General features: G+C 49.2%; 1 protein-coding gene and 1 long non-coding RNA gene across 3 annotated transcripts in view; both read right to left on the bottom strand.

Moving 5' to 3' along the window:
- The window catches only part of LOC108494758, a 33019-nt gene extending 21155 nt beyond the window's left edge, over positions 1 to 11864 (bottom strand). Inside the window, exon 1 of the long non-coding RNA XR_001873953.1 lies at positions 11401 to 11864. This is a non-coding gene — a long non-coding RNA (uncharacterized LOC108494758). The remainder of the gene's footprint in view (positions 1 to 11400) is intronic.
- Positions 11865 to 20595: 8731 nt separating this feature from the next.
- LOC108494710 (transmembrane protein 136-like) lies at positions 20596 to 26168 on the bottom strand. Of its 2 annotated transcripts, none has more exons than XM_017809519.1 (3): positions 26103 to 26168; positions 22852 to 23051; positions 20596 to 22491 (listed from the first exon to the last, which is right to left on the bottom strand). In XM_017809519.1, the coding sequence occupies exons 2-3, from the start codon at positions 23048 to 23050 to the stop codon at positions 21953 to 21955; spliced, it is 738 nt and encodes a 245-aa protein (XP_017665008.1). In that variant the 5' UTR covers position 23051; positions 26103 to 26168; the 3' UTR covers positions 20596 to 21952. The 2 variants fall into 2 exon arrangements, with proteins under 2 accessions (XP_017665008.1, XP_017665007.1); XM_017809518.1 differs by lacking the exon at positions 26103 to 26168 and adding an exon at positions 25004 to 25106.
- Positions 26169 to 27564: the final 1396 nt, after the last annotated feature.

Here is a 27564-nt window from a genome sequence, read left to right as displayed (position 1 = left end):
ATGATTCATCTCCCCACACATGCAGGAAACTTGAAAATATAAACACTGAGAGAAAATATTAATACACCAATATATATTCATATATAAAATATATATAGAAATTTGCTGATCAGCAGCAAAACATCAGTACTGAGTGTATTAAAGCAGTGCAAAATGCAGGGTTTTTAAATTCACGAAGACAATTTTTCCCAAGGCATTTTCTGCAGCATGGAAAGCACCAGAAGAGCTTTAATCTAAAGCAAACCCCTCCACGTGATGGAAGAGAGGGAGAGGGGCAGAGCCCAGGCTGCCTTCAGTCTTACAAGACAAAATCCATTTGCTCCCGGGCATTTCTTCCTGCCCCTTATCCCGGGCTGGAACTGGAGCCACGGAGGGTGGATCCTCAGAGCAGGATGGATCCTCAGAGCATCCACGTCCAGGAACGCTGCCCCCATCAGCACAGCTGCGAGGATTCCTTCAAATCCCCCAGGAATCCCAGAGCTTTCCATCTTTGGGTCCCAGATATCTGAGCAGGGCTTCCCATTGCCACGCAGCTAATTCCTGCATTTCCAATTTCCTGCCCCCAATGCAGCTCGGAGGGGGAGATGAGAAGATTCCACATTGGGATTTAAACGAACAGGGCCCTTGAACAGCACAGCCCTTGTCTGAAGTGCCCAGAGTCCCTCTGTGCCTGTCCTTGCAACCAATTACAAACTATCTTTTGCATTTATCAAAAAGAAAAAGCAAACCAACAACCCCCCACTTCACTATTTGCCTGTTGTTGGTGATTTTTTTCTCCCCCCTCTTTACCTTAGATGTTGAAATGCTCCTAAGTCCTCATATACTCTATATCAACACCTGTTTTGAGGAAATATATTCCCTCTTCCCAGGGATTGTGCCTGGATTGCTGGGGCCAGAGCACAGCCAGGTGCCCCAATAAAAACAGAGAAACCAACTTATTTTGGTGGTGTAAACTTCCAAGATTCTCAAGGCCTTTGCTGATCAAATCCCATCAGGATTCCAAGAATCAACTGATGGATGTGAAGGAGCCATTTTCTACATATACATGAAAAAGCAGCAGATGGAGCATAATTTTCAGTTGCTGTGATGCTCCTGTGACTGCAGCAATAAGGAGGCTCAGCAAAGCTGCCTCCCAGGAGCTGCAGAGCCACGAGGATTAAAAATATATATATATTAATTTAAAAAAAAGAAAAAGAAAGGGGGAGGGTGGAGAGGGAGGGACAGATTCTCTCCACCTGGCTGAATTCCAGTGAAAGGATTTAGATTTCTGCAGGCTGCCCGAAAAAAAAAAAAAAAAAGTTGCAAAGCTGTTTCCTCTCCCCCTCCCAGCTCAGTTTAATTATCTGCTTCTCTTTGACTGGTGACCAGGGAAGAACCTCCTCCAAACTGGTGCCAAGTGTCCAAACAAGCTGTAACCAGCACAAGGACTGTCCCCACCGCCTGTGCCCACAGGCCAGGAGCACCTCTGACCTTTCAGCTGGGCAAGCATGTTCCCACTGCCAGGAAAGAAGTGTTTGCCTGCCCTAAACCAGGGATTGAGCCTGGATTACCAGGGCCAGACGCCTCAGCTCCAGAGGGGAGTCCAAGGCACGGGTGAGCAGGTGCAGACACCAAAAACCCACGGTTAATGTCTCACTGGTGAGTGCAAAACCTGCTCCCGAGTCTGCTAAAAGGAAAAGGGGAGGGAGGTCAAGGTTTGCTGTGCAACACGTACAGCTGAGGCTGCACTGGGTAACATCCAAGGTAAACACCACTCCAGCATTTACAGCCATCACCAGCATTCCTCCAGCTTTCCACGCTGGAAGAAACCTGTGCTTGCCCTTTTTGGGTTTTTTTTTTCCCCCCTTTTTCCCCTGAGTGTTTTCTTCCCAGAACAATTTCCACGAGGCGAGCGAGGTGAACATTTTACATCACTTCACGGACCTGAGAGACACCTGAGCGTAAAACTTGGGGCTTCCAGGGCCGGATGCCCCAATAAAAGCAGAGAAACCAACTTATTTGGGCGGTTCCTGAAGACGTTTGCTGATCTCAAACACCATATTACCAACTACTACCACAAACCTGTGGACAGCACTTTTAGATCATGCAGCCACTTCCAACTTGTTCCAGGATATTTGCTTTTCCTGCTGAAGGTTCTGTTAAAACTCCCCAGGGAAGGGAAGCCTCACTGAGGCACCTACACACTTCGACAAAGGAAATCCCACAACAATTGGGAAGGGCTCTCTCTGCAGGATCCCCACAGCACCTTCCCCCAGCCAAAAATGATTGAGCTGGTTGGTTTTGCTCAGATCAGATCTGTGCCCACAGGAACCACTTCCGCTGCCAAAACCGCAGGGACTGCACGGGGTAAAACCACAGCCTGTCATTTGGTGCCTCTCAACAGGCAGCACCAGCCAACTGCCAGCTGGAGAGCTGCACTTCAGCACCAGGAGATCTCCAGGAGAGGGATTTTTATCCTGGGCACGCAAGAATTCCACCCGTCCTTACGTTCAGGGAGTTCACATTTATATGAATTTATATAAATTCATCTCCCTCTGTTGCAGTTCCCCCTGGATATCTGTCACAGCTTCCTCAGGCAGGGTAGGTGGCAGGAAATCAGGGTGCAGCAGTGGGGAAAATCCCTCTTTTTTAAAACCAGACACGACCTGAGAACAGCAGCTCATCTTTGGCTGAGGTCACTGCCTAACTTGGGACGTCACTGAATTATAATTTTTCAGAAGGCAGAAAAAAAAAATATCCCATCGACACTGGTCAGAAAACCACGTTATCTGCTCACTTGCAAACACTGACTGGGAAAGGCACTTGACAGAAAAACAGGAATTATTACCATCATGGCTCAAACAGTGTCCCGTGGGACTCGCTGTCACTCCAGGCAGCCTCCTCAAGAATTAGACAGGCACTCCCAGACACCAAACACGCCTCTTCAGTCCTCCACAGCAAATTCAGCTGCAGCCCTGGCTCGCCAGGGTTTTTTGCCTTACCCCAGCAGGTCCTGGCCCTTCAGGGCTGACACGTCCTCAGGACACAGGGGCAGACAGGAAGCCTCTGTCCTATCTGGGAGTTGCCACCAGCTCCCCCATTTCTCCCCCTCTCCCTCATTTCCTATTGATTTCTCCTGTCTTAACACTGCAGCTTTTTCCTATTTCCTTTGTCTCGCTCGTTATAGCTTCCCTCCTTTAATCCTCCTCATCCCCCCCCCATTTTCCAGCCCTTTTCTGGCAGCTTTGATCTCAGTCCCTGCTCATCAGAGTCCTCTTTTGCATCTGGGCACACCAGAAAGGCAGAGGTGCCACAGAGTACTGAGAGGAGACGCTTCGTCTGATGTGCTGCCAGCGAGCTGCACCAACAGCCACTATCATAACAGGGAAAAAAAAAGACTTTCAAGCAGCCATCAGATGCTTTGGGTTGAGCCTGCAGGTTGGAGCTTGTATGTTTATGGGAGTGGTGGACTCCGAATGCTGTGCCTGTCTCACATCAGTCTAGGGCTTTATTAAACACATGGGTCTTTTCCTCCACGCTGGGAAGTGCTTGCTCGGGTCAATTCAGGTCCAACCTAAGCTTTGCAACCCCCTTCCAGTCCTGCAGCTCGCTCAGGACTCCATAAAAGAGTATCTAACTCTTCCTAATTCCACTTGGGAAGTCACCTCCAGCCCTTGGTGAAACGGCTGCCTGTGATGCCACAAACCAGGATTCACAGCCTGCAAATAAATTCCAAACCAGCTTCTCACATAAACAAGAACAGTTGTGCTGCTACTCACAGATCCAATAAGGAACAGCACTCGGAAAAAAATTAAGATTTCCACCAATATCCCTGAGGATTTCCAATGCCGTGATCCCTCTTAGGTTTCAAGTACCAACACTGCAAATTTATACCACCAAAAGAGGCCCTTCTGATTCATTCACACAGCCCAGTCCATCTTTTAACAAAACCCTGTTCCCTGACCATAAAAGGTTGAGTTTTTTTTTCAGATGAACTGAGCCCAGATTACGACAAAATTATTTCAAGTACAGAAACCTGTGCTGTGATGGATGATCTTTTCCAGCTCGGGAAGGACACACTCATTTGCTTTCCCAGTTTTCCAGCTCGGGAAGGACACACTCATTTGCTTTCCCAGTGCCAGAGCAATTCCGTGAAGTACCTTCGCCACCGAACATCACAGCCCAGACCTTTCAGTGTTGTCAAAACAAGGCTTAAAATAGCCACGCCATCGCATTTAAGCGTTTGCCAAGCGATGTAAACAGCGGTGTTTCTTATTTACCATCACACCGGGGCTAAACGGGTGCGACTCTGCAAGAAAAAGGGTTCCTGCCCAGAAGTGGGACAGACACAACACTGAAAACCCCCAAGGAAAGGATGCACAGCGGTAACAAAAGCACAAACCCCCGTTTAGGAGAGGATTTGTGAATGTCTGAACGTTGTTTGTTTTGCTTTTGCTATTTATACTTTTATGCTTACATCTCAAACATAAGGACGCCGCTTTTTCCTGTCGTTTTTAATATATTTGTTTTTCCGTGTTTTCTTTGAAAAGAAAAATGAGCAAACCTTGTTTCTTCCTGTCTTTTTTCTATGTGGGCTGTTCCTATTTTTTTTTTATGTATCCTGCCTTGCATTTTATCCCTTGTACATTCTTAATGCACACTGCACATTTTACATCCCTTTTGATTTTACTAGTTTGCTGCTGCTTCTCCTGTCCTTATTTTAAGCCTTCTCTTCTGACGATGAAACATTATCTACATCCAGGCTCCTGACCCTCAGTTTAATCAAGCTGAGACATGAACTAACACTTTTATTCTTTAAAACCTAATAATTATGCAGAGCAGGGCCACAGAGCAGAGCATCACCTACCTGAAAATATGCATTTAAGTCTATTTTCTCTCAGTGCTACTAACATCTCTCACACAGGAAAATCTGGTTATCTCAAAGCAGATAAAATATCAGGCCTAGAGTGAAAGAAGGGAGAGTGCTTAGGAAGGGGAATATTTGCAGAGCCTCAGGAATGCTACAAGAAGCACTTTTATTAGCAACTCTGACCACCCAAACTGGAGGATAATGCAAATGGGATTCATTAGTAAGTCTCCTACTGCTGATTTCCAGAGGGAAAGAAGAGGTATTCAATGAGAAACCTGGAGGGTAAAGCCTTGAAGCAAGAGCCTGAGCTTATCTTTGAAGCAGCAGAGCCAACATACCTCCCCGGTGACCCAGAAGGACCAGCTCGAGGTTAAGTGGAGAATTCAGTCTCCAGACCAAAGCAAACACTGCTCCTCTCTGAGACACTCTGCATAACTCTGAGCTACAGCCCTGGGCTGGCTCGGGGGGGCTGATGATTATAACCATGAGAGGCCAAGGATGCCTCCCAAAACACTGTGGGAAAACAAGAGTTAATGCTAAAAGTCCTGTTGATTCTACTCCAAAGCTTCTTGGGAAAGCAGGGAAACAGGAGGCACTGAAGCTACTCAAATTCACACAAATGCTTGAAGACATAAATTCCCCGGGAGGAAATAATCAAATAATCCTGGTGTACTGTCATGAAATACATAAAATAACTGGCACAGGTGTCAGTACCACCTTCCCCAAATTCATGAATGCTCTGTACTACCTTAGCATGAGCTGCTAAATAACCTTTGATGCCTAAATCACTACTTCTACAACGTGATGCAGAACAGTTGTGAGGGTGAACAGAACTCTCTTTGATTCCCAGCAGGACTGTGGTCACTGCTGCCACCCTCAAGGACCACGAAACTCTCGTCCCACACAGGTCACAGGAGTCAAAGATCACCAAGGAACACCCACAAAGCTCACCAGTGACCTCAGCAACTCCTGCTCCGAGGGCAGGACGCACTTTTCTTCCCAAGAATCTCCAACTAGGACAGAACAGAGACCTCAAAACACTCCAGTGTGCAAACAACTGTCCACAGGAAGAAAGGGGAGGGACACTGGACACAGAGCAGGACAACCCGAACATGACAGCGGTGAGTTGTGTCAACACATCACCAGTGCTCAAACACTGCCATGGGCAGCCAGAGCCAGGAGAACTGACTGTATCAGGCCGGAAAGGGTTTCCATATTCCATGTTTCCTAAGCCCTGTGGATCCCCCTCTGACAGGAATGGTGTCTGAAGAGCTCACACATCACCAGGTCGCTTCTCCAGACTCTTCATGCAAGCCCTCACATCCCCCAGGCTTTCCACAACTACCTCTGCTGAGTAATTTTTTGCTGCTGAATGTCCCCAATTCCTGTAGTGTGGACGAGAATTTTGCAAGTCTAAAAGTGAAGGAGCCAACATCCCAGTCCCATTCCTAACCCATCCATTTGAAACGTTCAGAGCTGCCATACCAGGAGTTATGTGCACGGGGGAGAATTATACAATTGGGCTAAGAGATGAAATATCATTCCTGCCTCCACCCAAATAATCACAACGCCCACAGCTCTACTCAAAACTAGAAAATCAAGCTCACCTCAACTCCTGTCTCCAGTGAAAAACCCTAATAAACTATGCAGCATGAACTGGGAGCATTTGCTTCCTGGCCAGCAGAGAACATCCCAGACAGTCCTCTCTTGTCACAGCCACGACAAAAGCAAAAGAGAAAATGGATTTATGCACAGACTATGTCAACTACTCATTTCCAAACTCAGTGAAAGCACAAGATGATTTGCCTTAAAGATTATTATGCTTTTTAGTCCTTAGATGTCGTGCTGCAGCTCATTTTCCATAAATATTGGGTCTCACATTAAATAAATTACTACTGATTAAATAAATGCATGATAATAGCATCTAACTACTCACTAACAATAAGGTGCGACTTTCTGTGAAGTTCTTACTCTGCTGGAAAAAAAAGAAAACCCTTTTTTTTCCCCCCACCAGACAGCTAAAGAATTCCCAGTTACTACAGGGACTTCCAAAGACAGGGGAAAGTGCATCTAAGCAGATAAGAAACAATTAGGGTCTATTTTAGTACCAAGTCAGGAGCAAATCACCAATTAAAACTTCTCAAGGGTAATTATGTGTAAATTCTACCTCTGCTGTTTTCCAATCATAGCAACAGAAACTACAGCACGGTTATAAATAAAACTCATTTGCAAGCAAGTGCAAAAGGGAAGAGTCACCGGTTCCTCAGCGAGGTCCTGCGAAAGCAAGAGCCTCCTTTCTTTTATTGGGCTTTTAATAAACCAGAAAGAAAAACATAAAGCGAGTCCCGCAGCCGTGCAGTTGCTCAACTCTGAAGTGAGTTTGGAACGGTTACAGGAAGAAAAAATACAGTGAGCTAGGAGAGCAAAAAAAAAAGAAAAAAAAGAGAATTAATGGCACACAAATGTTTCTTCGGTGTCATAACAGGATACAGACCCAGCCCAGCTCGGGGCAGCCCTCGGTGGCCAAGCAGAGCCTGCAAATGGCCGGGTTTCATCCCGGCCCCGGCGTGGCCTTGGGAAGAATAAAGGCCTTATCTCGCCCGGCCATGTGTCCCCGGCCACAAACGGCACAGCAGCAACGCCCAGAGCCGGCCTGGCTGTGTCCAGGAAAACTCCAGAGGGAGGGAATGCGGGCACACTCACTGCAGGACCGCTGGGAGACTCCCCCAGCAAACCCTGCCCGGCCACCGCCGCCCTCCCCACTCCCAAATCCTCAGGTGACAGCCCTGAAACCATCCGGCAGCAAAAACCCAACCCAGCACCAGCAACCGGGCAAAAATTTGGGTTTTCTAATGGCAAACCTCACTTAAATCCAGGCAGGAATGAAGAGCAGATCTGCCCGATTTCAGGTACCTGCTCTGGGATAAGAAATGGTCCCCTCCATGCACCAGGTTCCTTCCACCATCAAGTCAATCTTGGTGAGCAGCTCAGAGATGTTCCACCTCGAAGGCTTACTAGGCTAAGCAAGATAAATGCCACCTCAGGAGGCCTCTAAATAAACACAGCATGGCTAAGGGAGGATTAAGTGAAGGGGATGTATGTGTTTACAAACATAAAGGAGCAGAGCAATAAGGCTGGAGATGGGTTTGAGATGGTCCACTGGGCATTTTTTATGAAAAAAAAGCAGCAGCTGACAAAGTAAAAGAACATCCTGCGATAAAGAAGGGGAAGTTTAGGTCAGTGTTAAAAGTTCTGACTCTCTCAAACCACCAGCAGCCATGCAAGGCACCCCAGCAATCCTGGACACCGTTTTGCAGATGTGTTTCTACTCTATCACGAGCTAATCTTTATTTTACCCTTTAGGTGCTTCTCCAAATGCTGAGGAGCTGATGGGGAACAGTGTGTGTCAGAGGCTTCTTCAGTAACTCTGAACAGCCATTACACTCCCAGGAGTTTTAACATCTGTTCTGCCTTTTTGTTTAATGCCTGGTATTCCCCCACTCTCCCAGGCACTCACTTCCCTCCAGGCTTAAGGCACTTGAAGAAAAAGATACTTGAAAAAAATGCTGTTGCTTTGGAGGCAGCTGGATACCAGAATCCAGCTCAGGGATGGAGCATAACCATCAGCAAAATTAACTGGGTTAAGGTTTGGTCCACAGAGGGAATTACCATCAGATATGAACTGGCCTGACTGTGTTTCAGCAGAGTGCCAGACACTAAAATCCACTTAACTTTCCTGGGAAAGGGAACAAAATAAAAAAGAGAAAAAAAAAAAAGGGAGGGGATTCAATGAAAACATCATTTATCACACTAGCTACAGAACAGCACCAGAAATGGCCATTCATACACTCCTAATTTATAAACTTTAATGCCATACATGACATCATCAACAAAAACATAAAAGCCATAAAACATGTCAAGGATGAGACAAGTGCAACTTGTGCAGGGGAAATGTCTGACAGCTGTCAAATCATAGCACAATTACCACCTTCAGCTGAGGGGATACCACAGGAAATATCTGCTGCCTGTGACATGGATTTAGGCAGCTCTACATGTGTAACATGCAAATATGGGAAGCTAATATGGAGAAAAATGCTGGCCCATGCCACCCTGTCATATTCCTAATGCCATCTGGCACAGATGCCAGCTGGGTTTTCCTGTTTTAGGGTAGTTCCCAACTGGATCCCACCAAGGAAGGGCACTGATAAAAACACAGAGAGAACTGAACACATCATCTGATTTCCACCACGCAGATCTAATGACACTAATGAAGCATCGGGATGATTTCTACTGCACCTGCTTTACATTCCCAGATTAAGAGACAGATTGAAAGAGGCAACACAGAGGCTTCTTGGACCTAAGGGGAAAGGAAGCATTTCCCCACTGCACTGTGGGACAACAGTGACCAAAAGACACCCCCTTCCAGATCCTGCACAAAGCAGACAGAGAGGAGGGGCAGAGATGAGGAAACCCCACCATGCCTGGGGTTCTGCTGAAAGGCTCAGCCAGGGAATAAATCACAGAATCATCACAGAACCCCAGAATGGTTGGGGCTGGAAGGGACTTTAAAGACCATCTCTCTCCACCCCCCTGCCATGGGCAGGGACACCTTCCACTAGCCCAGGTTGCTCCAAGCCCCGTCCAACCTGGCTTTGGACACTTCCAGGGCTGGGGCAGCCACAGCTTCTCTGGGTAACCTGTGCCAGGGCCTCCCCACCCTCCCAGGGAAGGATTCCTTCCCAGTATCCCATCTAACCCTGCCCTTTGTCAGCATGAAGCCATTCCCCCTTGTCCTGGCACTCCAGGCCCTTTTAAATAGTCCCTCTCCATCTTTCCTGTAGCTCCTCCAGGTACTGGAAGGCCACAATTAGGTCACCTCAAAGTTTCTCTTCTCCAGGCTGAACAACGACCACAACTTTGCACCTCCAGAGCTGGGGTTCCTTCAGGCCAGAGGTGGAGAGCAGTGGCAAGACAAGATCCAGCTTCCCCACATTCCCCCAGCCATCCCACATCCCCACTTCCAGAAAGCTCTGACTGCCAGGGCTTTGGAGGCAGCTCCTCACCTGACATTAAAAGCCTTTTAAACCAGACCCTTAATGGAGAACCAAACAGAAACATCCTCCTGACATGACTGAGAGCTAAAGGAAATGAGACTTTTTTTTTTTTTTGTCTCTGCTACGTTTTCAATTTGGCTGTTCCAGTTCAATCATGGAAAGTATTTTGTTTTACTAACAAGTAAATTAAATTCCCTGTTCTCGTGCTTTTCTTTTCCATGCATCACTCAGCTGCCTCTTGGTATGAAAATCCTGTCGTTCCTTTTGATATCATGCAACTGCCACAAGACATATGGTCTTAAGTATGTAACAAAATCCTCACAAAGCCACTGAAATGCCTTTTTAGTGTCATTGTCTTGTCTGGTACAGAGAAAAACGTCCTGCAACTCGAGAATCATTAATGCACTGCAAAAGAGCAAAAATTCAGGAGTTTTCTTCTGTCACCTGTTCTGTGACAGCTACACAATTAATTACAAAGACTTAATCCTCTATGAACAGTCATAAACACAGACTGTACACAATTCTGAGCTGACCTGTGGAGTCATGAAAAGGCCTAAGTGTGAGAGCTGCACTGGCTGCCCACCCCTGGAGTCTATAGGACGAGCTCAGGCAGCCAAAATCATCATTCCTCTGTCCCAGCTCTGCATTCTCTGCTGTGCCAGAGCTGCTCGGTCGTGAAAGGCCAAAGCAAGGCCTTTGTCACACACATTCACACCTTAACCACCAAAGATACATGATAAGAATATAATAAAATACATGAAAATTTTTGACATTGTTAAGCTGGGAAAAAAAAAAAAAAAAGGATAACTTTTCCTCTCCTCAAATGAAGGCACTCATTCCACTCCTCCTGCCTCAAAAGCACATGAAGAGGTCTCCTAGTTGAGTTTTTTTTATCACAACGAACCCCACATTTTTCTCCCAGTTCAAGCAGGAGAACTCCAGGCTGTAATAAAAGGCACATGGAGCACCTGCAGAGCAGCCCAGAGGCCGGAGCAGGTACCTAAAGCCAGGACAATTCAAACCGAGGGAGACACCAGCAGACATTCCTGCTCCACAACTATCCCTCCTGCCTCACCTGAGGTGACCTCCCAGCAGTGCTTGACCCAACGAGACCCAAGTGCATTCTGCACAAGCTTTCTGAGTTCACACTCGAGCCGAATCCTAAACTCCTGTCGCCTTTCCTGCTTTAACTCCTTGCCGAGATTACTTCGGTGTTCCTCCCATCCTGGGAGCTGAATTACAACCCGTGCTTCCTACAGAGTCAGCCTGGCAGGCTTGAAAGCTGTTGGACTTGAAATACTCCGGTTTCAAAGTTAACCCGGTCGCTTTGACAGTCAGACACCCTGGGTACAGATAGGCTCCCGAAAAACTCAGATTTAACCCCGCTCTTCTCATTCTTTCTATCAATGAAGTCAGAACGCGAAGTACACGAGCCCTGGGAACGGTCTCTACACTTCAGAAAAGAGGAAAACCAGAGAAATTTCATTTCATACTGACCTGTCCGTGATTGTGGACTGTGTGCCACTCATTGGAGCCTTTGGCAAGAGGTCGTTATTATCCAATTTACATTTTACTTATTCGCGGCGGGAGCAGGAAGGAGGCTTCGCCCCTCGCTGAGGTTCCGGGCTCCAGCCCCGGCTCCGGGAGAGAGTGACACGGGAGGGACAGAGCCGGGGCGAGGGCAGGAGGGGAGGAAAAACGAAACGAAACAGAAAAACCCAAAATAAAACAAAAAAACCCAAACAAACAAACAAAAGGAAAAAAAAAACAAACAAAAAGTTCTTCTTTGCGGTCGCGCAGAATATCCAGATCACGGAGAGGGGGGGAAAAAAGCAAAAAAAAAAAAAAAAAGAAAAAAAAAAAAAGGAAAAAAAAAACCCAATGTCGGTGTTCCCTTCGCCCCCCGAGGGGGAGGAAAGAAGCAGCGGCGAGGCTGCGGCGGGAGCGCTGCGGGGGCTCAGCGCAGGGGGGGCGGGCGGCGCTCCCCGCCCGCGGCCGGGCCCATGTCCCGCTGCCCGCCCGCCCCGACCCCCGCCCGGGGCTCGCCCGCCGCGGGGGCGGCCCGGCCGGCCCCTCTAGGCCCGGGGCTCCATCGGCCGCCGCTCCGCCTCCCGCTCCGGCCCCGCGCACGGCCAAGCCTCGCCGCGGCCCCCGCTCCCCTCCCGGCCCGGGGCTGGCCCCGCTGCGCTGCTGCGGCTGCGGCCAGGCGGGAGCGGCGCGTCCCGGCGGAGCCTGCGCCGAGCCGGGCCGGGCCGGGCTGGGCTGGGATGGGCTGGGCTGGGCTCGGGTCCTGGGCTGGGCTCGGGTCCTGGGCTGGGCTCGGATCCTGGGCTGGGCTCGGATCCTGGGCTGGGCTCGGATCCTGGGCTGGGCTCGGCTCGCCCCTCCCCGGCGCCTCCGGGGGGCTCGTACCTCCGGCCGCCCCGCCCCGGCACCGGATCCCTCCGCCGGCAGCCCTCCTCTTCCTCCTCCTGCTTCTCCTCCTCTTCCTCTTCCACCTCCTCCTTTTTCTCCTCCTCCTCCTTCTTCTTTTCTCTTTCCTCCTCCTTCCCCCTCCTCCTCCTTCTCTTCCTCCTCCCTCTTCTCTTCCCCCCTCCTCCTTCTTCTGCTCCTTCTCTCTCCTCCTCCTTCTCTCCCTCCTTCTCCTCCCTTTCTCCTACTCCTCCTTCTCCTTTTTCTCCTTTTCCTCCTCTTACCCCTCCTTCTCCTTCTCTTCACCAGCTTTTCCTTCTCTTCTCCCCCTCTTCCTCCTTTTCCTCCTTTCCCCCCTTCTCTTGCTCCTTCTCTTCTTCCTCCCTTTTCTCCTTTCCCCCTTTCTTCTCTTCCTTTCCTTCTCTTCCCCTTATTTTCCTCCTCTCTCCCCCCTCCTCTTCCACCTTCTCCCCTTCCTCCTCCTCTTCTTCCTCCTCCCGGTCCTTTGCGTTTTCCCCTTCGGGAAGCCTTTCCCAGGCCAGCGGGGTGTTTCCTTCTCTTCCGTCTCCATTCAAGTCACAGTCCCTCCTCCCTCATCCCGTATCCCTGCCGGAGAGGTTTCCCTCTCCATTTCCCATCCCCAGCCCTCCTCCTCCTCCCTCCCGCTCCCCGGTTTTTGCCTCGTCACAAGCTCGGAGGGCAGGGAGTGCCCGCGCCTCCATCTCCACGGGCTGCGGGATGGAAAATATGACACCAAAGAGGCTTAACAGCAGAAAGAAAATAAACAGCGAATTAAAATAGTGGAGTGCCGGGAGCTCTGTCTCGAAGAGTCACCACCGCCTGTGCTGTTTGCTCCAAAACCTTTCATGGCTCCACGTCCAGTCTCACATTCCCCTGCATTTCCACACACGTTTCATTAGGAATTTTTCTCACGGGTGAAGGTCAACATAAATCGGAGAACTGATCCCTCCCTGCACGTACCTCAGCCTTCCAGAAACACTGCACTGAGTTCCTGCTCCTCTTCATGTAAAAAAACTCCAGTATGAAAAGATAGGCAAAAAGGGATATTTGGACATTGAAATTTCAGCAGGTGTGGATTTCCCTCTCCTCAGCACAAACACATCCTCGCTGGTGCACGGCTGTGTCTCCCTGCTATTTATGCCATGCACAACTCTGCTTTAGAGGGAAATGCCTGCCTCAGCTCTACACAGAACCCCAATGGTTTGGGTTGGAAAGGACCTTAAATATCGTCTCATTCCACCCCCTGCCATGGGCACAACCTTCCACTATCCTGGGTTGCTCCAACATCCAACCTGGCCTTGGATACTCCCAGGGATGGGGCAGCCACAGCTTCTCTGGGCAACCTGTGCCAGTGCCCCACCACCCTCACAGGGAGGAATTTTTTCCTAATATCCAGTCTAAGGCACTTCTCCTTGTCCTGCCCCTACAAGCAAGTTGTTCCCAAACACCTGGAAATAAAATCTATGTGCTCTAACTTCAGGAACCTTCCACGCTTCTCCTCCAGGAATTAAAGCTCACGAGCACTGCAGAAGTCTGACAGAAATCAGGAGGGTTCCTCTGCCAGGGAGGGTGGACAGTAATTCCTGCTCTCCCCATGCAGAGAAACTCATGGAACATCAGTCTGTCCTACCAAATGCCAGCAGACTAAAATAACCCTATTAGCTAATCCCAATCATCTAGGACACCATCCTCCTTCCCTTTAATTAATCTTGCCATCATATACTTCAAAGCCAGGACACTGGACTTGGAAAGAGCCTGGAAAACAGGCTTTGGAAACTCGGGAGCAGACCCCTCCCTGAGCACACAGGACCATACCTTGCCTGAAGCTAAATCCAGGCTGCTGCTGCTCTGGAACACGGAGCCTTTTCCTGCTTTGGAGCGAAGCGAGCGTGGATCAGGAAGCCAGCAGACTGTCTGAGAGCCTGAAGAATTTGTTGTTTTGATGAAGTTCAGAGCAAAGAGGGGAAGCGTGGGATGAAATCATTTTCTACATGATACTTGACATATAGGCGCGGGACATTTATACTTCCTTTTTTGGTTTCCTTCTGAGGAAAATACAGGCTTGGGGAAAGAAAAAAAAAAAGAAAAGAAAAGTGTGGGAGTGCAAGACAAGCAGCCACGTCTGCCTCTCATTCTGCAGCTGTGCACCACAGTGGTGATGAAGTGACTGAATACCTCCATATATCTGTATTTATTTATTATATATCCCTTTATTGCATCTTGCCTGCAATAAATCCCTCCCTGCTTTTAACTTTGGGAACATCAAGTTCCGTGCCTGGAGAAGGGAAGGCTCCTGGGAGACCTTCTGATTCACGGCAGGCCCAGCATTTGCATGTTAGGCCTTCTTTATTCCTTTAATTATATTTTATTGTGCATGACAACGTAATGAGAACAACAATTAGCTGGAGGAAATGCTAAGACATAGATACTGAAACCATAACTGCTTCTCTTTTCTGCAAATGCTATTTTTTTATGGTGGGAGCTGACTGCACACTTAGGTTAAGATGGATGCCTATTTATGATAATTCTGCCTGGGCAGTTTTACAGCGTGAAATATGGGGTGGGGAAATCAATAAACAATTACACTGCACCAACTAAAATAGATACTTTTTCTTGGTAGCTCTGAAGTTGTCACTTATGCTGAATTTACCACAAAGTACCATCCCATGGCAGAGGGGTTGGAACGAGATGATCTTTAAGGTCCCTTCCAACCCAAACCATTCTGTGTTTCTTTGATTAACCTCATCAGTCTCCAGGGCACAGCACCAAAGTCCACAAAAGTCTATTTTTCAGTCCAAAGCAGAGCTAAGCAGCTCAAGTGAGGAGAACCCCGGAGCAAAAACTGATGATTCCTGTGGAGCATAATTTATTTTGCCCTAAAGCAAAGGGCAGATCCTTGGAGGAGCCTTAGAGGGGCTCCTGCAAAGGCAGGTTTACAGAGAAAGTGTTTGCTGAGATCCTTTTGCCTAATCCCTCTTTTCCAGCCTCGCACCGAGGAGCTGTTGCCATCTGCTGGGAAAGCCTCGAATGGTTCCTCTAACCTGAACTTCCCAGCAGGTAAACGGTGAGCTCCTGATCGCCCCCTCGTTCCCCTTCGGAAAGGAGCATTTCCAAGCCGTGTGATACCCGGGATGCTCCGTGGGGGTTTGCACCACTGTGGCCTCGGCACAGAAAGCCACAGAAATCAGCAAAAGGCGATAGTTCAAATTTTAGCTATGAATATAAACAGTGCAGGTGACCCTTTTTCCTTCAGGAAAATCTCCCTTCGTGTCTCAGGTGGGATAACCAGCCACGGGAGCAACTTACCTGCGTGTGCAACGGGTCTCCTGCAGACCTCAAGTAAAGAAGAGGATAGAAAGTAAAGAAAGTAAATAGTAAAGAAGTAAAGTACAGAACAAAACTAAAGAAAATAACAGAAAGCTTTGCAAAATTATGTGCCGAGTCAGACATGATGATCAGCTGAGTTTTGCTGAGCTCCATCATAAAAATCAAGGGGATGAAGTCTCTTTTGCTACTTACAAGTCATCAATTTAAAGCCACTGATAGAATGCACCGGTATTTTGGACTGTTATTTAAACTCACCATAAATTGCTGTGCCAGCTCTTGTTCTGCTGCTTTTGGAAGGCGACAGCCAACCCTTCCACCCTGCACAACTGGAGGGAAAGGCTTACTGAGAAGACAGTTCATTTCCCAAACGTGCATATGGATTTGTGACTCCTGAAGAACAGAGAGGACCTTGATCTTGGGTCAGGGTTGGGGTAAACCTGGCTCTGCTCTCAAGCTCAGCACAGCTCAAACCTTCCTGCCTCAGTGATTGTTTGTAGTGCCCTGTGTGTGATTCCACCCAGTCAAACTCACCTCAAGCACCAACAGCTGCTGGATCCAGTGGCCACTTCCATGCCTGGAGGTAACCCTAACCTGACAAAACACACAGGAATTCGTGCTGGGCTCCACACTCCTGTGCAGCTTCAAAGCCTTTTCCCATCTTAAAACAAGCCCCTGATTTACCACCTACAGACAGGCAGCTTGTCCTGCACCCAGTTCCCTGGAGCTGCTGGAAATGCCCCCAGGGCTGGTCTCTTTTAGGCCACTTGGGACAACACTTTGCTGCCTCTGTTGAGACACAGATGGACTAATCTGTCAGAGCTTCCACTGTGACAGCTTATTACAGTTCCTAAACCTGGATAATCCACGTGGCACTAAGCATTTTTATAGCTCTAAGCTTTCTTTCCATATCAGCATAAGCAAAGCAGCCACCTCTGCGAGGGCAGATGAAGCTGCTGGATGTTCTGTCAGGAGGTTCCTTCTCACTCTCTGCTGGAATAAACGTCCTCTGGCTGGAGAGGGGATTAAAAACAAAGAGGTGGTTGTTAAGGGGGTAAAATCTAAAGAGGTGAAGGGTGTAAATTTCTCATCAAGTTTGAGGATTGTTACACTGAACCTTCTGACACAACTCAAACAACGAAACACAAATATTGCTGAAAACCTGTGTTTGTAGCATTTAAGAAGCTGCAGAAACTGGCACTTTCTCCTTCTCATTCAAAATGAATGACCTGTGAACCACTCTGACTTTACAAAAGCTTTTCCATACACCTTGATCTATTCACTTTTCCTCATTAATTTTCTAAAGATCCCTCATGCTGCCAACTCATCAGCTGCCAAACTGCCCCTGGAACCTGAGGGAAACAGGGCAAATCAAACTCCTTCTCCTACACAGATTTATTAGAGCACTTACTGAAGCTGAGTTGGAGAGAGGAAAGTGCTGGTTTATTGGTATAACCAAAAAAAAGAGTTGCTCCTTGCCCAGAAATTGCTTAAGGAACACAAAGCCAGTGCTGACTGATTCCCTCTCCCTCTCTGAAATTTGATTTCTTTGGACATAAAAGACTCCATGTTATTTTACTTTCAGACTATACAAAATCTGCAAGTATCAAGAATATCACCATGAAGCTTAAAACATTCTCTCATCTTTTCTGTCCAAGAAAGACCTGCTGACAGCAATGGTATCAGTCTCATAGCAGATTTCAAAGACTTAGAATGCTTTTACATCAGTGCTTGGACTATTGCTGCAAGGGAATAAAGCCTTGGATATCAAAAAAATTACAATTTCTTCAAATACAAATAAGGAGTTCAGCTACAAAAAGAGGGCAGAGGACTGAAAGAAGAGGTTAATTTTATAGAGTTCATTTTATAGGGCCAGCAGGCAAGCAGCAGGGAAGGCTTTAAAAAAATAACAGGACAATAAAAAATTAAATTAATTGGGTGTAGGGGGGCAGATTTCAGTATACAGTAAAAGCACATCTGTCCAGTGACTTAAGGTTACATTCTGGCACGTCACTCCTGAAGACATAAAACCTGGAGGATGTTTGCAGCTCTAAAGCAAAGCCTCAGAATGCTGCTGTACTTTTTTCTCTGCTCCTGGGCTACCTCTGAGGTTAAAAGAACTCCCAGCATAAATTCCTTGAGACCCCTTCACCCCAATCCCGGGGCTGCCCCTGCCCTGCAAACAGGCCAACAGCTCCAGAGGGCTCAGCAGCTGCTCCCCAGTGCTGGAGGATTTGGAGCCCGATGGAAGGGTTACATGCAAACAACTAAATTGGCTTAACTATTTATAGAAAGCAGACTTTTGGCACGCTGGATCCCTGGCAAAATGCTGTGGCCATAAGCAGGCAGGGTGGCTGTTCTTCACCAGCACAGCACCACAGGCCTTGCCTTGGCCACACACAGGTCTGGAGCTGCTGGGACAGGGCAGGACCCTCCCTCCCTTCTGGATTTATCCAGTGCCTCGCCCACAGGAATCCTGGGTGGTGCCCAGGTCTCTTAAGCATCACTGAAAGAAATGTTTTCCTCTCCTCTAATTCCAGGAGCAGCCCCTGAAGCAGAGCTTCTAAAAGAAGTGCACAGCTTTACAACTGACCTGATAAGCTGTTGTGTGTGTTGGTGGCTTTCCCGGGGCTCAGCTGCTGCACCAAGGGCAAAAGAAGTCCCTGATTCCTGCACATCCCCCTGGCAGCTCCCATTTCCCTCAGCAGATCGGGACAGCCCTGCCCAGGGAGCTCTGGGGCACGAACACAACACGACACACACAGCTCCCAGCAGCTGCCCTGCCTGCAGTGCCTCCCTGGCTCTGAACAGGGGCAGATCCCCAGCACAGGAGCAAAACCAGCACAGCACAGACAGAGCAGCACCACTCAGAGCCCAGATTAAAGCTGCACCTCTGCCCGGTGCTGACTTTGGCTCATCTCTACAGCTGCAAGTACCCCCAGACAAGGCAACGTTAAATTAAATTAAACATTAAATAATGCTAATACACACCCCCTTCCTAGCAGGCTTCCCAATGAAGCAATTCCTAGGCAATAATACTTAGTTTATAAATGAGAAGAGCTCATGGTGTGGAAACACAGGAGAACGTTGTCCCTTAGCATGGAAAACAAAGGAAACATTTTTGCTCTGCATTACTGAACCACACACAGAACCACAGAGGTTGGAAAAGACCTCCAAGATCATCGAGTCCACCCCTGATCAATCAAAGTCCTTGATCAACAACAGCCCAGAGCACTGAGTGCCACATCCAGTGGTTCCTTGGACACCTCCAGGGATGGGGACTCCACCACCTCCCTGGGCAGCCCCTTCCAGCGCCTGACAACCCTTTCCATGAAGAAATCCCTCCTGAAATTGTAACTGAGCGCTCCTCAGACAACCTTGCAAAGAATGCTAACGTGCCCAAGAAGCAACAATGCTGAAAGCTGTACAAGTTGTTGTGGAAAAAAAGCACTCACCAACCATCCCTTTGCTCACTTACACTCATCCAAAATACACAGTGCAACTGAGGAACAGCATCCGAAGAGAGAAAGGCAATTCCTCGTATAATTAAATAATCTTTATTTTATAAAACATGATACAAAGCATCTACACCATTCACTGGTGGAACATTAGTTGCTATTACACAGTAATTCAAACACAAGTTATTATTCCACACTAGCTCTGCAGTTTCCTTTCACAGTTTGCTCTAGCCACCATGGACCAGCCTGAGGACAGGTCCCACCCTGTGCTCCACAGCTTGGGAGTTGTGTTTCTGGGTGTGTGAGTCCATGCTGGACACACTGTGAGGCCTTGCTCTGAGATGCTGTTGCAGCTCCACCTCATAAAGCTGTTCCTAATTGCCCTTTTGTTTCCTGGTGCCCTTGTTTAACCTCTAAAGCCATTGATGGATGTTCTCCTTCCAACCAAGTTCAAAGGAGGGGACCACTGAGCCCCTGTGATTCAAAACATCTCCACACAAGGTGTTCCCCAGGTACCTGCAGTCAGTGACACCCTCACTCACCTGGGCAGGTTGGGATGTCCAGGTAACCACACCCCAAACCTCAAAGCCCAGACCACCAGGGCTGCCCAGGAAGCTCTTCTTGCTGGGCAAGCCCACAGCTGCACTGAGCAACAAGCAGGCTGTTCTCACCTGCCTTCCTTCAGGCCTTGCTGCTGAAAGCCCCTTTCCCTGGTCAGGCTGGCTGCTGAACCTCCTCTGGCTCTGGATTTACTGCAGTCCTTCCCAGGGAAAACCCACCTGGCATCCTTCCTTCAGCCTGGGGGGTCCACGTGAACCAGCAGCAGCACATCCTTAGTCCCTTTGGCTCCTACCTTTGCCAAACACCTCGGACTCCTGCTCCTGGGAGGCAAGCAGATGCTGGGAAGTGCCATGTTCAGGTGACAGAAGTGCTGCTGATGGGTCATAGTGAGAAGTGCTTGGCTCAAAGCAACAGCATCTTGCTTTTACGCAGCACAAACCACCCAACATCCATCAAAGGTGGCTTGGTGTCAAATGGAAACCCCCCACGAGGTAGGTAGTGCTGTCCCCACTCCAGAAAGTGGGTAAGCTGAAGCAAAAAGGCTCCTTGACGCGCTCAGGAGAGCTGGGAAAGAACCAGCAAGCCCCAACTAGCCCTTCTTGTCTCCCTTCAAGGCTCAGTAGTGCTGGAGGAGTCAAGTTTCCTTTGCAGGACCAGCTCACCACTTGGCTCTGCTCATCTGAAGGGCTTTTTTTGGGCTCTTCAGGTCTTTGGCTGCTGCAGGGGAGGCTCAGGCCCTGAGCTGCTCTGGAGTGCTGAAGCTCAAATGAAATGATCCTAATAATGACAGCAACAACAAAGGAACAGCTGAAGAAGATGCAGTGGAACAAACACCAGAAGCTGCCAATTGGGAAAATGTTTCCCTGCAAATGGGACCAGATAAGTAATGATTATTTTTTCTCTCAGTCAGGTTGACTTTTTTTTTTTTGATTAAAAAAGGCCACACTCTGTGCCTCTCTCCTTCTTTAATTATTAAGCTGCAAAATAAGTCTCTCTGACCCTATAAATGCTCATTTTATAAAGTGACACAGATCCAATGAGGGAGACAAGGTGAATTCAAAGCCCAGAGGTCAAGGCATCAATTCAGATGAAGGAGAGCCAAGATCAGGTCTCTGGCTTGCACAGGACAAATTCAGAGCTGGGCAGCAATTCCACCTCAGCCACTGGGTTTTTGGAGGTGCATGTTGGCCACTCTTCAACCAGAAATCCCAGTTTGGATTTGGGTCAATAAGCCCAGCAGAGGGAATTTTGGTGTTCTGCAGACAATCAGCCAGAAAACCCCTTACTGGCAAGTCCTGGTGGGGCTTCTCACAACAGAGAGTCACTCAAGGAGCTAAAAGGAGTGTTTGTAGGGGATGGCTGGAGTTTTAACAGTCAGAGATGAAGAGGGAAAAGTCATAAAAGCATTTCCCACCAGGGGCTGTGTCTTTGGGTGTATTCACAGAGCACCTAGTCCTGTAAGGCTCCAGTGCTGATTAGAGCTTCTGGACACTACAGAAAAATAAGTTATCAATATGTTAATAAATAAGTTATTAAAAGGAATTAGAAAGGGTAGGAAACAACAACCTACCTAAAATACTGATTTTTCTAGAGTCACACTCTAGCTCAACCACCAAAGCTGTTTCTCCCAAAGGGAACATCAGGATAATGAACAAAGTGCAGATAACAACCATCACTCTGCATTGATGTAGCACCTCTCAAGGAAAAGTCTGAAAGTGCATGACACAGATGGATCAGCTCCATCACCCCCAAGTCACAGATGGGGAATTAGGCACAGAGTTAAGAGTTATGTGACTTGCCCAAGGTCACACAACGAGTTGGTGGAAGAGCCAGGAATTTGATGCAACACTAGAACATGCTTCTTCCTACCAGTAGGAACACTCTTAGCTGCCTACACTGTACAGGACACTGAACATGAAGACCCAGTGTTATCTCCTCCTCTCTTCTCCAAGGTTCTACCGGTGCTGAAGGTTTTCTACTCACACCACTATTTACACCTGCACTGCTGGACTAGTCAGTGGTCAGTATATATAAAATTAGCCCTTCTTTCCCTCGTGCCATCCAGCGTGTGCTCACCCAGCCCCTGCCAGGCCAAACACTGCAGCCCCAATGAATCCATGGCACAGCTCCACGGACGTCAGTGGAGCCGAGCCAGGGATAAACTTGGCTCCAGAACCGCTAACGTGAGCTGGCTCCTCTCCCCATTCCAGGCACGATCCCCCCCTCCCTGCCAGGCAGCGTGAACTCGAGGAATTCTTTCCTCAGCACCCCCCTCAGTGGGTTTTCAGGTGCCCGTTGGTTTTCAGGCAGCAGGCGCCGCTCCGGCGGCTCCTCCACGCCTGGTACTTCCTCATGCTCTTCCTCCTGGCGAAGCGGCAGATGCTGAGCATGAAGACCCAGGACACGGCGTACATGATGACCCCCCCCAGCTTGATGTACCAGCGGGGCCGGGGGGAGGCCAGCTCGCAGTACATCAGCCAGGCCCCCATCCCGATCCGCACGCCGGTGAACAGGACCACGAAGAGGAAATCCACCACGTCGCCCGTGAGGGTGTGGTAGGAGCCCGTCTCCTTGAGGAACCAGCGGGCCTGCAGCAGGGGGTTGGTGATCTCGCTGCCGAAGATCACGGCGTTGACGTCCGCCGCCGACTCGCCCAGGGCCAGCGAGGCTGCGATGCCCACGATGCTCACTAGGTGGTGGGCCAGCATCAGGGCACCCTCCGTCTGGAAGTACACGCACCAGCACAGGTCGAAGAGGAAGTAGCCCAAGCTAAGGCACAGCCCGTGCACCTGGAGGGTCGTGTTGGGTGATCCTGAAACGTGGAGACATAAAGAACTTTAAGGCAGCGAGCAGGAGCTGAGACAAGGAAGGGGTGTCGGCTTATGCTGGTCACAGCCCGGCCAGAGAAGTCCCCCCCAAGTCACAAAGCCACGGTTGTCAGTCCGGCAGCTGCACACACGTAATGGCCACACGGCGTGACCAAACTGCAGCTGGGGAGGGCCAGCACACGAGGAAATGCAGTGCCAGGCTCCCCATTTCTCTAGAGCTTCCCATCACAGAGCAGCTCAGAGACCACTGCAGTCACCACTCCTCGAGCGGGCAGAGGTGGTGGGAGAGCCCCTCAGTGCCACCACCCACGCAGGGAGCTGGGACCACAGCTGTCATCACTCACCTGGGTGACTCAAAGGCCAGGGCCCATCGATAAAGCCAATGTAAGCAGAGAGACAGGTGGCAAGGATGCCATGGGTCAGGGTGACCAGCCTGCAGCTCCACTCGGAATTGCGGTGCCTGTAGTGGTGGCAGAACCACTTGTAGAGGGAGAACCAGCCCAGCAGACTGCAGGCCACCCTCAGGGGCAGGGGGAACAGCATCCTGTCAGGGGGACAGGGACACAGAGCGGATCAGAAACACACACAAGGGGGACCAGAAGGTCTGTAAGTATCAGGACAAGGTGAAAACCACTTTACTCTCCTCACTGCAGACTTCATTTCGTCTTTAATGGCACCAAGACCCCCAAATCTTTTTGATGCAGAAGAATTGGACCAAGGGTTGGACTCGATGATCTTGGAGGTCTTTTCCAACCCAATCGATTCTATGATTCTATGATTCGATTCTAATTAGAATCTATGCCCATAAAGATTATTTTTCCAGCGGTTATTTCTTTTACAAGTCTTCCCTCACTCACTGTGCAAGACAGAATCTCTCAAACAAGCAAAAAACACACTGCCAGAACAAAATTACAGTGCACAGACAACTGTGGGTGCTGCTCTTGGTGCTAAAAGCCCCCCAGTTATTTAATAATCAAATATCTACACCTCATTCATATTTATAACACCTTTCTGTGAAATACAAGATATGTCTCATCACTCCTGAGCACTCAGGGAAGTGCATCAGAAGCAGTTGAGTCACGCTTTGGGATACAGGAGTTTCCAGTTGTGCAACAGCAGAAGCACCAGTGGTACCTGCTGCCCAACTCTGGCCTCACACCCAAACTCACACCAAAGAGACTTCACGTGATGAGGAGTCAGAGCTGCCAAGCCCAGCCTTCCTGTTTGGCCTGTTGAGGTATTCCCAGGAATGACTGGAGGCTGGGTAAACAAAACCATTATGTTTTAATGGGCCTTGGGAACATGGGAGATGAAATAAGGATGTGATTAACTGCTCTGACCAGGAGTTTCCATGCACATCCCTGGTACGTGAGGTCCAGAGTCAGGGCACATAGGGAAGGAAGAATTCTGACGTGACAAAAGGGACTGACCAGCTGGAGAAGGCTGGTAAAAGAAAGAGGAACAAGCTTTTAAACATTTTGAGGTGTTCTCCACACCTACTCACGAAAAAGATACTTCTCCATGCCCTGGAAGGAAAGAAGAGGCTGTCGTCCAACTGCACATCAAAGCTCAACAGTTAATGGCTTTAAACTGCCAGAGAGCAGGATGAGATTGGATATTAGGGAGAAATTCTTCCCTGGGAGGGTGGGGAGGCCCTGGCACAGGTTGCCCAGAGAAGCTGTGGCTGCCCCAGCCCTGGAAGTGTCCAAGGCCAGGTTGGACAGGGCTGGGAACAACCTGGGCTAGTGGAAGGTGTCCCTGCCCATGGCAGGAATGAGATGATTTTTAAGATTCCTTCCAACCCAAACCATTCTGTTATTTGTCCTTAGCACATATAATACCTATTGCACCTGTGCATTATGTCTGTGCCTGGATGCCAAACAGGCCATTATCATTTAAAACCCACCAATAATTATATAATAATAATAAATAATTATATATAAAAATATATAAAATAAATATAGATATATAGAAATATATCACATACAAAAATAATATAACAATATCTAAATACAACACAATATATAAATACAATAATATACCTACAATATATATTGTATATCTTTAGATATCTATATTATATTATTATATATATTACGTATATAATTTATGTATTATTATGTATATTATTCTATGTCATATATATTATATTATTATTTGTATCACCAGTAGCAACGTGGCCCCGAATGAAAGCAGGCTCTACAATAAACACGCGCCTAAAAACCTGGTGCAGAACAGCCCGGAAGAGCTTAAAAATCAGACGGGAAAACCAGATGGGCACCTCCCGCAAAGCACCGTTATTTCCTTATGGCCTTTTTTTTTTTTTTTTAAGTACAAGTAATAAAATGGAGGAGCCCGGAGACCGCAACACAGAGAGATCGAACCGCATCCCAGGGGCAGAGCCCAGCGCCGGCCCCAATCCCGCATCCTGCCCTTTCCCGCGGGATGCAGCCGCCCCCCCATCCCCGCGCGCATCCCCGCGGGCTCCCGCCCCACCTTCTTCCCTTGCCCGGCTCCTCCCGGCCTGGCTCGGCTCCTCCCGGCTCCCGAAAGGTCCGGGAACAGGGTCCGGAGCCTTCCCTTCCCCGCACCCCCACCGGCAGGGCCGCGGAGCCGCGGCCGCCCCCGCCGCGCCGGCAGAGCAAGCGGCGGCCGAGGGGCACCTGGCGGCGGGGAGGAGGGACCGCAGGGATGGAGGGGATGGAATAGGGATGGCAGGGCGGGAATGGGGGTGGCAGGGCGGGAATGGGGATAACAGGGCTGCAGGAGGGATGGCAGGGCTGGAGGAGGGATGGCAGGGCTGGAGAAGGGATGGCAGGGCTGGAGAAGGGATGGCAGGGCTGGAATGGGGACCGTTGGACGAGAATAGGGACTGCAGGGCTGGAATAGGGATGGAATGGGGACGGCGGCAATGGAATGGGGATAGCAGGGCTGGAGAAGGGATGGCAGAGATGGAATAAGGATGCCAGGGCTGGAGAAGGGGTGGCAGGGCTGGAGAAGGGGTGGAATGGGGATGGCAGGACGGGAATGGGGATGGCAGCGATGGAATGGGGATAGCAGGGCTGGAGAAGGGATGACAGGGATGGAATAAGAATGGCAGGGCTGGAATGGGGATGGCAAGGCTGGAATGGGGATGGCCAGACGGGAATACGGATGGCAGGGTTGGAGGAGGGATGGCAGGGCTGGAGGAGAGACAGCAGGATGGGAATAGGACCCTAGAGCCTTCACCATCCTCGTATCCCTGCTCTCAGAACAAGGTTGTGTTCCCACAGGGCACACAAAGCCTGTGGGCACAGGGAATCGGTCCCACCCCCCCTCCCACCCGCTCCAATCACCTCGTGTGTGGCAGAGATAACCCCGGGGGTTTGCTTTACTCACACCCAGGCAGCACCTGCTGGGAACAGGCTCCAGAAGTCCCAAAGCTGTGTCGCACCAGGTTCAAGGTTCCGTGCCCTGCAGGGTTTATCACCCAGCAGTGCAGCTTCAGCAGGCTGGGAGAGCACAGAGCCCGGCCCCAACATCCCCTCCATCCCCTGCTTAGGCAGCAGTTACAAAGCCCAGCAATTTCTTCTCACTGTTCCCATTCAGTGCTCACCATTCTCTGGCCTGCCTTCCACATCCACAGAGCAGCAAAATGCAGGACACCTCCTCCAACCAACACACTGGCTCCTGGCTGATGTTTCCAAACTGAAAGGGAGCAGGTTTAGATATCAGGAAAAAATTCTTCCCTGTGAGATGGGGAGGCCCTGGCACAGGTTGCCCAGAGAAGCTGTGGCTGCCCCATCCCTGGAAGTGTCCAAGGCCAGGTTGGATGGGGCTTGGAGCAACCTGGGCTAGTGGAAGGTGTCCCTGCCCATGGCAGGGGGTGGAACAAGATGATCTTTAAGGTCTCTTCTAACCCAAACCATTCTATGGTGCTGTGGATGTTGACTGAGCAGCCAGGAAGAAAAATAGACATGTTCACACAAGGCACAGACTTATGGATTTAATGCAGGAGGTAGAAATACAGAGAAACTGTGCATTTTTATTTTCTAGGTCATACAATGTGCAAAATTTGCATCGTGAGGTGCAAAGTGGCGAGTTAAACCACCCCCCAGTGGATTGTACCAGAAGTGAGGTGCAGCTTATACACTAATTTTCCTGTTTGCTTTGTGCAGACTCAGCCATTTCAATGGGCTGTGTTGCACTGGCTCGGTTTGCCTGCAGATGAACAGAGTTCAGCAAAACAGCTCAGGGCAGGACACCTCTGCAAGCCGTTGTCTGCACTCTGCTGCCCCGTTTAGTGCAGTTCCACCCTCCCCCAGCAGCACATTCTTTCCTCTTGCCTTCTGTACCTGTTCTAACCAGAGCTGGAGGGTCACAGTGTGTTAGCTTACAGCTCTGGGATACTCCTTGTCCACAGATAAACTGGGAATACACAGGAACTCCAAACACCCAGTGACAGGCCACGACCAAGGCTCACTTTTTGTGACTGTAAAATCAAAAGGACATTCATCTGTCAAGGATATTTGACAGACAAACACCAGGCACCTGTATTAGGAATCACATTCTTTAAAATGCAAGTACACAAATCCAATGGGATACTGAGAGTGGAGCTAAATGGTTTTCTAGCATCACATCAGAGAATTTCAAATTAAAACTGCCCTTAGATGAGAAGTGGTCCATGACCACCTGAGGGCACTTACTTTGCTTCAACTCCCAGGATGACTGCCATCAGTTTTGGTTGCTTGCAAGCAAGGTGGGTGCACTGGGCTACTGTCCCACAGCTGAAGGAAAAGCACTTCCTTGTTGGAAGCCAAGCCCAGGCTCACCTCCACTCCAGACACCAGTTGCAGGTTCCCAGCTGGAAACAGCCACTCAGCAGTGACCTGGGACATCTCGTGGCACCAAGGGTGTTCTCACACTTTCAGCTGCTTCTCCAAAGGTAGTGTAGCCAAAACACCCTGCAACCTGAGCCTTCCAAAATAGTCACTGCCAGGATGAAACCCAGCAGTGAGGCATTGGTGCTGCAGAGGAAAAAAAAAAGGCAGCCATGGCCAGAATTTAAGTTACCCCAT

Source organism: Lepidothrix coronata, unplaced genomic scaffold, assembly GCF_001604755.1.
Source record: "Lepidothrix coronata isolate B3197 unplaced genomic scaffold, Lepidothrix_coronata-1.0 Scaffold27, whole genome shotgun sequence".
NCBI lineage: Eukaryota > Metazoa > Chordata > Aves > Passeriformes > Pipridae > Lepidothrix > Lepidothrix coronata.
This window is presented reverse-complemented; position numbering and strand designations above follow the sequence as displayed.

Coding starts and splice junctions, on each gene's coding strand:
- LOC108494710 (XM_017809519.1), bottom strand. CDS start 23,050: ATGCTGTTCCCCCTGCCCCTGAGGGTGGCCTGCAGTCTGCTGGGCTGG. Junction 22,492..22,851: donor CTGGCCTTTGAGTCACCCAG/GTGAGTGATGAC, acceptor TCCACGTTTCAG/GATCACCCAACACGACCCTC.